Source organism: Dipteris shenzhenensis, chromosome 27 (genome assembly GCF_047967505.1).
Source record: "Dipteris shenzhenensis isolate YYH24624 ecotype China chromosome 27, Dip_SZ_1.0, whole genome shotgun sequence".
Classification (NCBI taxonomy): Eukaryota; Viridiplantae; Streptophyta; class Polypodiopsida; order Gleicheniales; family Dipteridaceae; genus Dipteris; species Dipteris shenzhenensis.
Window position 1 is genome coordinate 30,983,926 of NC_141622.1, and position 16,996 is coordinate 31,000,921.

Sequence of the window (16,996 nt, forward strand, 5' to 3'; positions counted from 1 at the left end):
GAAGGCTGGCGAAATTTGTATTCGGCTCTCCACGATAGCAGCTCATGCAGCTCATAATTCCAAGTTATTGACAACCATGCAAGGAACCTGCTGAACTGCAGCAGGTCCTTGCGATGGATATTTTTTACTGGAGGACCTCACTGGCGTCGCGAAGAGGAATTTATGGGCAAGAACAGCGGATGGCTCTCTAGGTTGTCTATGCTTTAATGTTTCTTCATTCTTCTGACGATTCTCCGACGACTTACCCTCCATCAATTATTTGCAAAGATTTTGCAATTGGCATTTTATACAGCTTGTACATCTCTCCTCTCCTATTTAAGGTCGAGTGGCGAACGCTTCAGAGGCATCAAACTTGTGAAACCTTTGCAAATGAAATCTGTAGCAATGGAGGTCTCTGCGGATACAATGGATACAGATAGCAATGCTTTCATGAAGGGTGCAACTCTTCTTTTGCTTTTGTCTTTCGAAACATTTCGTCCTTCCTTACTTTCGTCAATTGTCTCGCTTTCTTACTGATTTCTCTGTTGTGCAAGACTTGCCAAATCGTGTCCCTTAGTGTTGGATTCTCCTGTCACTCCAACATTAAGAGGAAAGGCTGTTGTAGAAGGAGCAGAGAATGATATGAAGCTACAGACTGACTGTGGCAATGGTACACATCCAAAAGTTGTGACCCGTAGTAGCGTTGCAGTTCATATATTCGCCTTTTTTATTGCATGCGACTTTGCATACATCTCTCTGTCGATGCACTTGTAGAACTCGATTAGAATAGTTGCGTAGGTTATTACCTGCCCATATTTTCCTTGCATGCGACTTTTCATACATCTCTCTGTCGATGCTTTTGTAGAACTCGATTAGAATAGTTGTGTAGGTTCCAAACAATGTTGCATCCGTCTGTTGTATGCGGACGGTCCGCCGTCTGTTGTATGCGGACGTCTTTTATGCTAAACTGTCGAAGAACTTTGTGAGTTTAACGAACTCTGGTATTGTGTGCTGTATGCGGACCGTCCGTCTGCTGTATGCGGACGTCTTCTATGCAGTAGCGTTGATGAACTTTGAACTCTGGTATTGCTTGCTGGAGTGATATTACAATTTGAGGACGTTTTCTTGCTGGATCGACAAGTGCATGAGGCTTGAATGCAGATTTGACAGTTTCTCCGTTTTCAGATCATCCCCTCTCATACGTAATTTTTTGCATCTGCACATGCGTTACGTTGTTCGTTTTTGTATGCTGCTGTCTACTATGCACACAGGATCAACCAACACCATCTTCCCCGATCAATGAACTTACTTGAGTAAAAATCCTTCCTTGGACGAACAGCTACTTTGCTAGCTGTTTTCTTGAAGACAAATGATTCCTTTTTTTTTTGCATGCTTCTTGTGTTTTGGGACGAATCCCTTACATTATTTGTCTCTATCATTACATTGCTTGCTGTTTGCAAAATTTAGTATTCGCATTTCGTCCCTGCTTTAAACAAAGCTTTGTTCTGCATATCTTTACAAAGAGAAGTTGTATTAGTGAGAATTCAAAGATTTGATATTATTAAAAACAAATTAGTAGTGTTTATTGTAAGATTATTTTGTTTTTTTTTCTATGACATTCGTAGAAGTAATTAGATACGAATTAAACAATTGGTATATGACCATTACTTTGTAAAATTTAATAGAAAATGTTATTTTGCACACATAAAAAGTATCTTGTAACTTGGTTTTGTTTTGGAATTCCTTTCACGCCAACCTATTCATTACATTTACGATTTCTTTATGTAGGAGGTATTGCTATGTCTGCTTGCTCCTATAAGGAAAAAAGGGCATCCCCACCTAGCCCAAAGCCCACTCCTTTTGTTTGTGCTTCTCCAAGTTAACCTCCCAAAGACAATTTATTGAAAAATTCTCCAATCAAGAAAAATTCCCGTCGTGCCGTGAGAAAATTTTCCCAAGAAGGGGTTGAGGAGGTTTACACTCAAGGTATTAAACTGAAATTGTCTTCTTTATTTTAAAAAAAATGTTGCCATGTTTAAATTGTTTCATGTGCTTGTTGTCAGTGGAGAGGCTTGTACGGAAGAATCCTCAATATGTTAACTATAAATCAACCATTACTTCACATGTACAACATTCAAGTAGGCGTAACCATGCCACTAAAATGAAGGACAAGAAACATACTCCTAAAATTGATGTGAATGGTGTTATCATCATCAACTCAAATTGAGTCTTTTATGGCTTTGGGCTTCCAGCTTTTAAGCACTACAATATGTATTTGGTAATTGTGAAAGATTTCTACAATCAATGACTTTATGTAAAACAATTCAAGTATTTCCATTTGATATTTAGTATTTCATTTATAGCAAAAGACATTTGTAGTTCATTCATTTGATGCAAAATGAGTGTCAACATTACACTCATTTATGAACTTATAAAGCAATAGTTTATAAAGCAATACAACATGTAAATTATTAAAATGAGTTATAATTCTTGGAACTTGTGGATATAAAGCTTACTCACTCACACATTTGAATGTGCAGCAAGCAAACAATTAAAGTCCAAGGAAGAGAATGATGAGGTAAATTCGTATGGAAGTTGTAAAGATGCTAACAACTACTTGCCATCACCACACAATCCCACACTGGCCAAAGCAATTATTCCTTCAAAAGACAATTATGTTGGAGGAAGAAATTCATTAGTACCTCTAAGCATCACTCAATTGTCATATTATGTGCCGCATAGATTTGTTTTTGAGGGCAAATTACTTTATAAGTAAGGTACTTTCAAAGTATTGAATCCAAAGTATCCTACATTCTTGAAAGAAGACGTTACGAAAAAGTTTTGCTCCCACACAATGACATTGCTTATACCAAACTCTTACATCCATCAATTTGTCAATTTTTTGAAGATTGGGGAATTCTATAGAATAGAAGGTGTAAGTGTTGTGCCTAAAGGCTTAACAGAAGGTGGTACTTCTCGATTTTCTCTCCTCATTGATGCTACTACATGGATTATTAGAGAGGAGTCATTTGAAGGAAACCTTCACTTGCTACCAAACAATTCATTATGTACTTATGTTCCTTGGGTTGCTAAGATGAGCAACATTGGGAAACTTTTTGTAGCAAATGTTATGGGGACAATTGGAATTATCATCATCAAGATTGCTAGCGATGACGATGATGGCATGGAGGACGAGATTATTACGGCTGACGGACCTCAAGACCAAGATCGAGCTGCAATAATTGCTATTCAAGTTACTTGTCTTTCCTGGTGTGCAACAACATAGGCTTTTAAATTGTGATGAAGTAGAACTCACATAATTTGGTAAATTGCAGTTGTCTTTTGTCAATGAGAGGAAATCCACTCTTACATAACTTATTCAAGAGTTCAATGAAGAAGGGGTTGTCATGTACATTCTAAAGAATGACCATTTGTGTTTTTGATTTTACTATTCCAGTTGAGGTTCTAGATGGTCCAACAAAAGACAAGCTTAAAGCTACTTTTGTTAGCCAAGTTTCACGATTGGGATATGGAACAAAGGTGACTAACTTGTCTTGCAATCCTTCTTTGTTTTCCCTAATTCAACTAGTAACCCTTTTTTCTCTATGTTTATTAGCAGGTGTTTGGCATTGTACACTTCACTAATATCAATGCCGACTTGATTGAGCATGTCTGTGAAGCATGTGGGAGAGTGCAAGTTAGCAGAGATCCTCCACACCCATTCTGCTATTCTTGCAAAAGTTTACAAAACATTGATCTAGTTCCTTCCCTTTCTGGAGACATTGTGCAACGTGGAGGTGAGCAAGTACCTATTCACATCAAGGGAACAAATGTTGACACCATTCTTCAATTGCCTTTCCCATTTATGAAATATATGACTTTAGAAGATTTGATGTTCGCTAGAAGTAAACTCAAGACTACTAAGCCTAGTGGAAGCTTTACAATTAATAGTTTTGGCTTTGTCATTGCATTTGAGTCAAATGCATGATGTACTCTATCTTCATTTTGAAATCTATGCTACATTTCATTAGCAACAAATTATTGTTTGGCACTTCTTATGGTCCAAAAATTTTTTTTTTTTGCGCACCAAATATATTTGTTGTGGAAAAGATTTGAAGTAGCAAAATGGATATAGTACAAGAACTTTTTGCAACAAAACATTTAACAATAAATGAAGCTTTCTCCCTTGCTAATCCAATAAACTCAAATGTGCTCATGTGTTTACTATATTTTTTCCCAAGATTTACATATGAAGAAATGATATTTATGATATTTGAGAACATTTCATCCACATAGGGCCAACAAGCTAATCCATGGCATATGTTTTCTCAAATTGAAAAAGACACCACGTTCACCATTGAGCATGTTCGAAACTTAGCTATTAATTCTACTGGATCGCGGGCATTGATCGTAAACATCCTTGAACAATTCCACGCTTTACTTGGAGCATCTTTTGCCCTTCTTTGTTATGATGGAAAAAAACTTTCAAAGAAGACTACAATAGGGCTTAAGAGAAAGAGTAATACATTGACTTTGTTGGTAAATGAATCTAGCAATGTTAATACAATCTATCCTTTAGATAGACTAGAAGTCAAGCGAAGTTATAAGCTATGGTCTATGCAAGACAACTTGCAACTTCAAAATCTCCGGCAAAAAAATCCACAACTTCCTGCAAAAGACATAGCTGATCAATTCGCTAAGAGTGCCCTGTCCAACACATACAATGGTCGAGCAATCACAAATAAAATTTACAAGTTGCGTCCTTCAATTCTAGAACCTATTCCTAGTCATGTTCAATAAACAAGTCCACCACTGGAATTGCAACTCAACACCACCAATCGCAAAAGAAAAAGAAAAAACAATTCATATGAACTCCAATACTTCAAAAAAATCTTGGACACTCCAAGTTTTCCATGTGCATGATGTGCCTCCTTGAAATTTCGCTATAAGATGAAAACAATGAAGCCAAACATGGCAATATTTCTTCAAGTAAATGAAGTAAACATTTCAAGTATGCAATCATCAACAAAGCTCTTATGTTCTCTTTGCTATAAAGACGTAAGAACAAAAATACCATTGTTCTCTACTAAGAACATGCAAATGAACCAAAAAACAAAATGGACAAACAATCTTAATGATATTGAAGCACGTTTAGTATCCATTAGAATACCATTCTCCCAAATAAGAGAACTAATGTACGAGGGACAATATGGGCTATGTGGAAGCATTATAAATATCCTTGCTGATGTGGACAGAGCCCAACAAGTCTTGCCAAGATTCCTAAGTGAGAACGACACAATTGCTATTGCAATAAAGCATAAACTATCATTTAAACATAGTTACATGAGTGGTATCGTTTGACCAGCTCTTACTATGTTTGCTTTGAAAGAGTTGTTAGCAACTCCTTTATACAAAGAAAACAACAGCTTCCACATAAACAATCTTTGGGAGCAACATATTAAACACGTGCAACTTGAGGATAGTGAAGACAATGACAATGGACATAACCTCATGCAAAACTTGGAGGATGATATTTCGAAGGGCAAACAATTGTAGTAGCACCTTTAGAAGGATTCTCCCCCTTGAGCATTTTTAAAGAAAAATTTTGTGAGGAGCTGTCGTTTCCAAAACTTTACTTTGGAAATGCACGAAAGTATACCATTCCCACCCGTACATCTTATCAAGGCATAGTAGCAAAGTGGGAGTTAACATATGTTGATCGACGATTTGCACTATCCATAGAAAATATTTTCTTCAAAACAATGAAAATATTAGTCAAACAAGTTCTATCATCATCATGGGTTCGGATGCGCAAAGGTCAAGCAAAGGGATATACAATTCAAGTGAGGGATGCTCTCCTAGATACAAACATTGAAAAAATTCTTCATTCAAACATAGGGTTTCGAGACTTCACACACCTTTGTACATCAGCAAACTACAAGTACTACCTGAAGAAGAACTTGTTTGCAATGTTAAGACAATTAGGTCCTCCAACATTCTTTGTGACAGCCTCAACTACAGAAAAAATGTGGATGCCATTAATTAACATTGTTCGCAAGCTAAACCCCAAAATTGAATCCCAAAGACATCCAAACGAACATTTGGAATTGCAACATCTAATCCGAAGTGATCCAATCACTACTGCACAATACTACATTCACAAATTTCAAGCACTAAAGACATTGTTGCAAAAAGACAACAACATACTGGGGAAAATCAATGACTTTTATTTCATCACAAAGTTCCAACATAGAGCTAGCCAGCATGATCACGGTCTCTTATGGGTTGAAAATGCATCAGTTTTTTGTATATCTCCAAACAAAGACATAGAATATTTTGTCGATCAATACATTTCGATGTTCCCTTGTAGTGCCAAAGATATTCAAACACACAAACATCGAATCTTGACATGCTTCAAAAGAAAAGGAAAATGTCGCTTTGGATTCCCTTGCAAACCAATGTCTTCAACTAGAGTTTTGCTACCCTTGAAAGATGAGTCAAAAAAATACACTTTAAACAAACAATTAAAATCACTATAAACACATTTTTGTTGCAAGATAGCACATTGTCATTAGACTTCAATGGCTTCTTAATAGCATTGCACCTAATAGACGAAGAATACATTGAAGTTCTACGAGCATCTATTTCACAACCAACACTATTCTTGAGAAGAGAGCCAAAAGACATATATATGAACAACTTCAATCCTTGGTTGTCAAACTTATGGGAAGCAAATATAGATGTGCAATTCATACTTAATCCTCATGGAGCTGCAACTTACTGTACCTTGTATATCACAAAAATAGACAAGGAAACTATGTTTGCAGTAAAAGAAGCTGTATCAAATACTATTAACTTAAATGCACCGCCAAGTGAACGGATTGAGTAGGCAATGCAATCTTGAATACCCAACACAGCTCTCAATAAGTAGTGTATCTAGTGTTATCATTGCCACTTTTCTCTTCTTCAAGACAATTCCAATATATCAATACAAACCCTGCAAATAAATGCACATTGCTGCTAAAACGAAGAGAGCAACTGGAGACTCGAAATCCCGAAAGTACAAGCATTTTCTTTGACAAAATTATAGCAAAATACTTGAAATGGCCACATCATCTTCATGACATATGCCTTGCAAATTTTACAAGTAATTGCATGTTCAAACATAATACGTTCAAGAAGATGCGAAAAGGTAAAATAATAAGGTTTAACAATTACAATGAGTTCACAAACCCTGAAAACTATTACGGGGAACTGTGCCTTCTCTATTTTCCATTTCATACCATTGAGCCAACTTTGGACGAAGCAACTACTACGTGGCATGACATGTACAATGACAACAAAATAATCATAAATCCAAACAAAGACTTATTCAACAAAATAATCCCTACTGTCCCAACAAATTCTTCTTCCAATTGTACCTCAACTACTTTAGCAACCAATTCAAACATACAACACAACATTGAAAACTATGACATTGGCATTGATATGCAAAAAATTCCTACCAAAAATCGAATCCTCCACCAACCTTTCTTCACATATAAAGTTATTCCTAATAATGACTACCACATCAACATGAGAACTTTGAACCACGAGCAACGCTGAATAGTAGAGGATGTTATGCTTAAGAAAAGAGTAGCTCCAACAAAACCATTCTACCTCTTCCTAATAGACAACGCTAGCACATGGAAGACATTTACTCTTTTGACCATGGTTCAAGCACTGCTTCGACATTATTGACATAAACAAACAAGCAATGTTGAATCCCCTAAAGTCTTGCTACTGGCTTATACCGAAAAAAATGCTTTCAACATTGGACGGACAACAATACACTCAGCGCTACATCTGCCACTAATGGCAACACATTACACAAGTCTATCAAGTGAAAAACTACAAGAATTGTCCCAACTATACAAAGATCTTCACCTAGTTGTTTTTTATGAGGTATCGTTGATTGAACATAGCACATTGGTTGCCGCCGATATGCGTTTACGAGAAGTTAAACACAACCATCTCGAGCCATTTGGGGGAGTCGATGTTCTCTTGTGTGGAGGCCTATGCCAAGCTAGTCCAACAAAAGATTCATGGATCTTTATAGATCAATCTTTAAATACAACAATGATAACATCTTTTTGGAGAGACAACGTATTACTATATGAACTCAATATACCAATGCGTCAATCTAACTACACGGATAAAATTCCAAATACATGGACTCCAATTCTTCAAATCACAAGAGAATTTTAAATTTTAAAAAAATAAATTAAATTCTATCACAAGGACACAATTCCTTATTCAAGCAGCCGTCGCTAAAACAATTCACCGTTGACAAAGGCTATCCATGGATAGCCTTGCATTTGACCCTTCCCTCATAAAGTCACATGGCCTAACATACACTGCACTATCTCGTATACAAAACCCAAAAAATCTTTACTTTATTAAACCACTTGAACCAAAGCACATCAAAGTGGATCCAAATGTGTTGAAAGAAATTGAAAGACTAAAAACAGATAGCCAATGGAAGATTCAACAGAAGAACTTTACCACAAATCAAGAAAAAAATATTACGCTCCAATCTCTAAACACATGTGCACTAAATCCACACATGGTCAACATACTGAACGATGAAAGCCTTCTAAGCGCAACAATACATTGTCTTCAAGAATTGCACATTAAGAACTCCCCAAACATATCTCTACCCAGATTCAGATGCATCCAAAAAAACGAAGGCGTGGGCATAGCAACATTTTACAAAGACAACTTAGAACTTCTGCACGACCATTACATTCATACCAATAGTTGCCAATGCATGCTAACAGTTTTCCAAACCAAATGCTTCAAAAATTTTGCAATAATAAACGTCTACAAATCACCATTGGCAACAACCACATCGCTTATAACTTCAATAGAGCAATTATTAGAAAAGACAAATACAATGGACTTCACAACAATCATTGGAGACTTCAACATTAACATTGTTGGTAACAACTACAAGACATCAAAACTAATAAACTTCATAACCAAAAACAACTTCATCCAATTGATTGTACATCCAGCAACCACTAATGGTACAACAATTGATCATATTTGGACAAACTCTACAAAAATACACAAAACTTGCAATACTAACTTCATCTAGTGGTCCGACTACTCACTTTTATACACAACCTTAAGCATCTTTAAGGGCAGGCCTTATGAATGAAATTCAACTTGTTCAAAATGCGTCTCATTTCTGTCTAATCCATCTCGTTCATGCTGCCCTTTGATGCTCCAATCTTCTTCTCGTCTAAAAGAGACCCATCCTCGTCGAACAATCGAATTGGTTGGACATCTCACTAAACTATGTAAACAGAGCCGATTATTCGAGGCTCTTACTGTAGCTGAGCTTCTCGACCAGCAAGGAATCCTTTTATCTAGAGAAATCGTTTATCGTCTCCTTCAGGGATGCACCCAAAAGATAGACCTGGTAGCTGTCAGGCGGATTCGTTCGCTTATGATCAGGACGGGACTCGATTCCATTGCCGTTTTGGCGGATCACCTTATTCGCTTGTTTGCTGCCTGTGGAAGCTTGGTGGAAGCACATCAAGCTTTTCAGAACGTTTTGAAACCAAGCATCTATACATGGAATGCAATTCTTTCCGCAAATGTTAAGCTTGGACAAAGTGAGAGGGCTCTTGAGTTGTATCACAAGATGCACCAGGATGGAACAAGGCCAGATGAGTTCATATTTTCTTGCATTTTGAAAGCATGCGGCACTGTAGGAACCCTATGCCAGGGCAGGCTGGTACATGACCAGATCCTCAGAAGTGGACTTGGTATAGATGTCATCCTTGGCAACAGCCTGGTTGACATGTACGCCAAATGCGGAAGCCTAGAGGAAGCACGGAAGGTGTTCGATGAATTCCCGAATCGAGATCTAGTGTCATGGGGGGTAATGATTTTTGGATATGCCCAGCATGGAGATGCTCTTTCTTCTTTTGAACTCTTCACAGAGTTGGAACTGGAGGGCTTGAAGCCAGACAAATTTGTATTCTCGGGCATCTTGAAAGCGTGTGGTAGCATTGGAGCCACAGAGCAGGGAAGGCTGGTACATAACCAGATTATCAGAACTGGACTGAAAGCAGAGACTGTTGTATGGAGTGCCCTTGTTGACATGTATGTCAAATGTGGCAGCCTAGAGGAGGCACATGAAGCATTTAATGAATTGCCACATCGAGATGTTGTGGCATGGGGTGTGATAATTACAGGATATGTCCAGCATGGGCATGATCTCTTAGCGCTTAGATTTTTTGAACAAATGCAACAGGAGGGAGTAACACCAGACAAAGCAATATATCTATGCATTTTGAAACTTTGTGGCCGCATGGAAGGCTCAGAAAAAGGCAGGCTGATCCATGACCAGATCATCAAATGTCGACTTGAAGTAGATGTCATCATTGGAAGTGCCCTTGTTGACATGTATTGCAAATGTGGCAGTCTAGAGGATGCCCACAAAGTGTTTGACAAGTTACAGGGTCGAGATAGGGTGTCCTGGAGTACAATGATTGGAGGATATGTGCAGCATGGGCATGGTTTTTCTGCTCTCGAACTTTTTGACAGCATGCAGCAGGAGGGCTTCAAGCCATGCAAAGTCACGCTAATGTGCATTTTGAAAGCGTGTAGCACAATGGGAGCTATAGAACAGGGCAGATATATATACGACCAGATCATCAGAGGTGGACTTGAATCTGAAATGGATGTTGGAAGCACCCTCGTGGATATGTATGCAAAATGTGATAGCTTGGAGGAGGCACGCAAGGTATTTGATGGATTGTCTAATCGAGATGCAGTGTCGTGGGGTGTAATAATAGCAGGTTATGCTCAGCATGGGAAAGATCTTTGTGTCCTTGAACTTTTTGAGAAGATGCAGCAGCACACGTCCAATCCAAGCAAATTAGCATTCTTGCATGTCTTGAAATCTTGTGGCACTATAGGGGCCATTGGGCAGGGCAGGCTGATACATGACCAGATCTTGAAAATCGGCCTTGAAATAGATGTCATGGTTGGGAATACTCTTGTGGACTTGTATGCTAAATGTGGAATCTTAAAGGAGGCACACAAAGTATTTGATGACTTGCCTAGGCGAGATGTGGTGTCATGGGGTGCAATGATTGCTGGGTATGCTCAGTGTGGTAACCGTAGATTGGCCATGACATGTTTTGAGGACATGCAACAACAAGGTTTGGAACCAAACGATGTGATATTCATAAGTATTCTTGCTACTTGTAGTCATTCTGGCTTGCTGGAGAAAGGCTATCAGTACTTTGAATGTATGACAGAGAACCATGGAATTATTCCAGGGTTTGAGCACTACAGTTGCATGGTGGACCTTCTAAGTCGGGCAGGATACTTCAATGAGGTTGTGGATTTACTGCAAACTATGCCAGCTCCACCAAATCTCATCATGTGGACTTCTTTGCTCACAAGCTGTAGAACTTACGGCAACATGGAGCTTGGAAGACAGTGCTTCAACGAATTTGTGCAGTTGAATCTGAATGATGCTTCTGGCTATGTCCTTATGTCAAAAATTTATGCAGATGCCCACAACTGGGAGGATGCTGGCGAAATACAAGAGTTGAAATTTTGTGCAGGAGCTTGGAAGAAACCTGGCAAGGCATGGCTCCAGGTCAGCAATAAAATGCACGAGTTTGTTGTGGGAGACACAAGCAATCCAAAAAGTGAAGAGATCTATGCTATTTTGAAGAATATGATCAGGCTAATGAAAGAGGAGGGATATGTGCCAAGCTTTGACTTCTTGTCAAAGCTAATGGTGGACAAGGGTGTGGAAGGCATGAGAGTGTAATGGCATTTCAAAGAAGAACCATGCAAGTTGTCCAGAATGTTTGACTATGCACTGCTGCCATGATGCAGCCAAGCAAGAAAATCCAACACTTACATTGATATCTAAATAACACATCTTGAATCCGTAATAAAGACCTGACTTTACGATTTTGAATGACTGCTGCATCGTTTGCAATAAAGAAAGCATCCTGTACTTATGACATCAAGGGGATTAGCACAGAAGGGATGTGTTATTTACATATCAATGCAAGAGTTTCTTTTGTACCCCTTGTCAGCTGATCAGTGTATACAATATCAAGGGCTACAATATCAAGGCTGTGAAATCATACAGGACACTTGGTCTGTCTGATCGAGAACAACACGCAATTGCTTTACCTGCTTTGATAATTGGTACGTGTCTTTTTCCCTTTCAGCACTTCTTAACTGCGAAATCCTACAGGAAACTTGGTCTGTCTGATCGAGAACAACACGTGATTGCTTTACGTGCTTCGATAATCGATACGTGTCTTTTTCCCTTTCAGCAATTCTTAACTGTATTTCTGCTTTCTGTTTTAAAAAGTTTCGTCTTTGACTAGGAAAGAAGAGTGAGAGAAGAAAATGCCGTTCAATTCTCTGTAAGGGTTTAGAGTTGTGTATTGGCTGCTCAGTTTTACTTTTATGAAAGTCTCTTGGGAAACAAGGGAGTTGAGGATCAAAGCAATTACCTTCCTATCCGTTGTGAGACTTGATTCGTCGTATATTTGGTGAAGTTCAATGGTCATACAAATATCTAAGTTTCTTTAGGAGAAGGGATTTATTCTCGTGCTTTTTGTTAACTTAAACAAATGAACTATGAAAATGTTTGCACTTTCTTAGATCTTACCACTACTTTTTCTTTAGGTTTAAAGATGATAGTGATGATAATGTTAGAAAATGAAGCCAAGTTGAGTCAGTTTGGTGTGTTCTGGTGTGAGTTCTAGTCTATTGTGTTCTATGGATGCCACATGTCATATTGGGTTATATGCATAGGTGTTCATATGTGTGTGTGTTATACTTGTCTAGTGTCATATGAATCAAGTATCAAGCTACAAGCTCTTTGGTCCACATGTGAGTACTCTCACTTTTGTTCAGTGCTCTAGTCATTTCATTATGTCTCCTTTTGACTATCACTTCCTCTCTCCCTAGCCTACCCTCTCTCTCTCTCCCTCTTTCCACCATGTTCCTTCATGTGGTATTAGAGCCTCCCTTCCTACCTTCCCCTTCTTCTTGCTCTATCTAGAGGATGAGAGAAGCCCACAAATGGAAGCTCCCCTCTCCTCTAAGGTAGAGCCTCCCTTCCCTCAGCCTCGCCATGGTTCCTCGCCATCAAGTACTCCGGTGTCCTAGTGATTGCTCCTGGTCCTCGTTTGTGAGTTCAGCTCACTCCCGCATCAGTTCGTGGTTCTCCCTTAGCATTGGCGGACATTCCTCGTCAGTTGGTCGCCAAAACTTGTTTTGGAGCAATCCAGCGGCTGTTTATTGATCTTTTGAGGTCCGATTTTGACGTTTTTTGACATTTTGGCATTGCTCAAACATAAATGACCCTATCCCGCAGTGCCAGGAGTCCGTACAACTTGCTCGGAGCAGTTTTAGGCTGCTTTTTGGCATTTTTTGCTCAAATTTGGACTCCTATGACCTCCACCAGTGATTTGAACTTCCCGAGCTTACCCACAAGTCATTTCGACTGTACCGACACTCCGGTACATTGACTTAAGGCTTCCGACAGTGGTTAATACTCTTTTCATACCTCGTCATCTCCTACAATACATTTTCGCTCATTTTTTTAAGCACTTTCGCTCTTTTTTTTTAGTCTCTTCTGTGCATTCGGTGACTCTCTGATCGGTACATTGAGAGTCATGATGTGATTGTCCTTGGTGGTTGCTTCCATGGTCGTCATCGACACATCTTTCGAGGCATCCTCGACATGAGCATCTTCGACACATCATCGACGAGCAGGATGTGCACACTTTTGTGCGGCAGCTACTTCGGGCACATGGGTTCTCTGCCCTTGCTATGCATAAAATGAATGAAATATATCTTTACTACTTTCTTGTTTGAGTCAAGGGTACTCTGCCCTAGGTTGTCCCCCAAAATGAATGCAAATAAATCATGTGTGTTGAGTCAAAGGTTCTCTGCCTTGGATAGTTCTCCTAAAAAGATGTATTTTCCTATTTTCTTTTGGTGTGTGGCTCCATGTCTCTCATTAGCCCTTGGAGCCAGGAGGGGATGTACTGTGGGAGCCTTGTATTGGCTTTGATAGGTTTAGAGGGGGATGTATTGTGGGAGCCATGTATTGGCTTTGATAGGTCTCGTTATCAGGCCTGGCCGAGTTCTAGGATGTCGGTGTATTCCTAGACCTATGAGCTGGTCATGTAGCCATGCTATAACATGAGTCTCTGAGCATGTTGAGTCTCAAGCCATGAGAGTGCTTGGATCAACCTCTGAACACGCTCAGACTTTAGCCTATGAGTTACATAGGGTGCACAGTTTGATGACCATCATTGTCATATTTTGTTCTTGTCTAGTGTCATATGAATCAAGTATCAAGCTACAAGCTCTTTGGTCTACATGTGAGTACTCTCATTTTTGTTCATTGCTCTCGTCATTACATTATGTCTCCTTTTGAGTATCACTTCGTCTCTCCCTAGCCTACCCTCTCTCTCTCCCTCTTTCCACCATGTTCCTTCAGATAATCGACATCATGAGAATTTAGAAGAACCTGGAAATCACCAAGATAAAAATAGAAGCATAAAGTGCAACCACAAGACTGAATCTTCTACAAAGAACAGAGGTCAAATACATGAGCAAGGGTGTGCACAAACTTGTGAGGAGCTCAAAGCTGAATATATAGACTGCCACAAAGGGGGGCAGCAAGACTGAAGTAGAGTGCATAATCATAAAGCGCTTTCTTTACTTTGTATGTCGTGTTATTTTCCCCAAAACTTGGCATGTAGACTTCTTCCTTCCTGTAGATCACCATTATGACATCTGAGTTGAATAGTAGCTTACTCTTTTCATGATTAGGATCTTGGTATGCACTGATGTCTTCTAAAATTGCCAAAGATATCTCTTCTGCTTGAGGTACCTCTTTTCATCAATGCTTTTTGAGTTCGATTAGGGTCAATTGTTCTTGCTGTAAATAACTTGAGCGTCATGCATTTTTATGAAACGCTTGAGCTGAATTTCGCTATCTATTTGTTTGTGCGCACGTTCTGCTTTTTCAGCCTCAAACCTTGCTGATTTCCTTGTTTCACATGGACAGCTACATAGTCCACTGTTAGAGGTGGGAGCAGCGTTGGATTAGGGCAAACGTGTGAGCAGCATGCAGTCGGTACTGATGGTACAACAGCATGTATGGAGGCCAGAACAGTACGTCTGGTGTAGCAGCAGGTACGGAACTCCAATCACACAAGCATACGGCGGCAATTATGGGTCCATGTGGGCAGTGGATCTGTTGAAGATATGCAGCCACATTGTCTGCTGTGCAGAACTGTGCAGGTGCTCCCGTAGGCTCTAGAGAAAAGGCATATTGGTGGGCTGGTGCAGGGCCAGAAAAGGCCAGAAGATTGGGCAGGTACATGGCCTATTTTAGGCCAGGAAAACTGGCTATTTGACAGTCTGGAGCAAGGTCAGCAGCAGGAGGGGCTATTATGTCGGGGGTGAGCGCAGCCTAACCCTAAACAGATCAGGCTGACAGATTGGCCAGTTGGCCAGTACAGAAATGGTTTGTCTCCTACAAAAGGCCCCATTGTAAGTGCTGTTCTTACTTCAGATTGGAGGCAGCCCTCACTCACTGAGGAGCATCACTTGGTGCATACCTACATTCAGTAGTAGGTCACATGTGTGCAGGAGGGTGTTGTCTAAGGAGCTCACATTACAGATGGTCACTGAAGCTCAATGTGGAGCACACAACCTGAGGAGTGGAAGAACAGAAGTAGGAGCAATAGATCGGCTCACCATAGAGCATTTAGGGCATTGGATTGCTGCAGGTTTTGGGATCTGTGTGGGAGCTCTCCTGTAAAAATTGTTGGCTCCGTTTTTGTGCAATATACTTTGAGATATCTTGGACTGTCTGTTACTGTAGCTTTGGTGCTTGCGAGTTCTCTCTTGTGGACACAGAAGTTTGAAGTTTGATTAAGCATTCCACCTTCTCTGCTTTAAGCACCAAATGAGCTCTTGAAGTTTAACATCACACAAACGAGCCCTTGAATGCCTTTAAGCACCTTGTGGCTCCTAATAGCCAATTGTTGCTCTCTGTTTTGCGTACTGCATACAACATCAGTACTCCTATGAACCTCTAGTCAAGCTATGAGTAGCCCACATGTGCAAATCAACTAATCGTCTTTTTGAGAAATTTCAAGGTCCTTGCCACGTTGCAGAATCTTGAGCTTCAACAGGTCATACTTCTATCAGTCAATAAATAAGAGTGTTTCAACCCGCATTATGGCTCTTGTAAGAGTGTTACAACTCCTCAAGTCTCTAGGAATTTTTGTTATGGCTTCTACAGCGAACCCTTCCAACCAATCTAGAGCTTAATCCTCATCAATTATTTCTGAGTTGTTCCTCACCAGCTCTCAAGAATTTTCTCTTACAGCTATGGGCAAGATGAAGAAGGAAGACGACTCTCTCCGGTTTTGACTTGATCCTGCATTCAACTTCAAAGGAAGAGAAATGCCGATAAGGGTGACAAGAGTAGGCATGCTCACTTGACCATACACGAAATTCTTTCAAATGTACATCCAAATTAGTTTCAAATATGATTTAGAATGTGATAACTTGATTAACTTATCCACTCAGATACCTCTCTATGCATACATATTGATCTATGCATATTATATCATATTATATAAGATTGTAATGGTCTAACAATTGGCTATAAGGACCTATTGCCTACAAGGACCCATGTGTAGCTATAAGGAGAGCTTGGGGAACTACACAACCTATGGGGATTCTCTATCCATGGTACAACAACAAATGCTTGGAGGCTTTGTCTTATAAAAGCATTCATTTTGCACTCAGATTTAGAGGTCTCATGAGATCACTCTGAAGTGTTTCTCCTAAACAACACAAGGTGTAGATATTGTTGGGTGAGATGGCCATTAGGGTGGCAAACTGGTCGAGTTTCTTGTCCACCTGTCACATAAAGTTACATTGGGAA

At 39.6% G+C, this 16,996-nt stretch overlaps 1 protein-coding gene across 1 annotated transcript; it reads left to right on the plus strand.

Moving 5' to 3' along the window:
- The first annotated feature begins 9,112 nt into the window (after positions 1–9,112).
- Positions 9,113–15,867, plus strand: LOC147884159 (pentatricopeptide repeat-containing protein At5g27110-like). Its single transcript, XM_087399126.1, has 2 exons — positions 9,113–12,210; positions 15,101–15,867. The coding sequence occupies exon 1, from the start codon at positions 9,245–9,247 to the stop codon at positions 11,819–11,821; it is 2,577 nt and encodes an 858-aa protein (XP_087255252.1). The 5' UTR covers positions 9,113–9,244; the 3' UTR covers positions 11,822–12,210; positions 15,101–15,867.
- Positions 15,868–16,996: the final 1,129 nt, after the last annotated feature.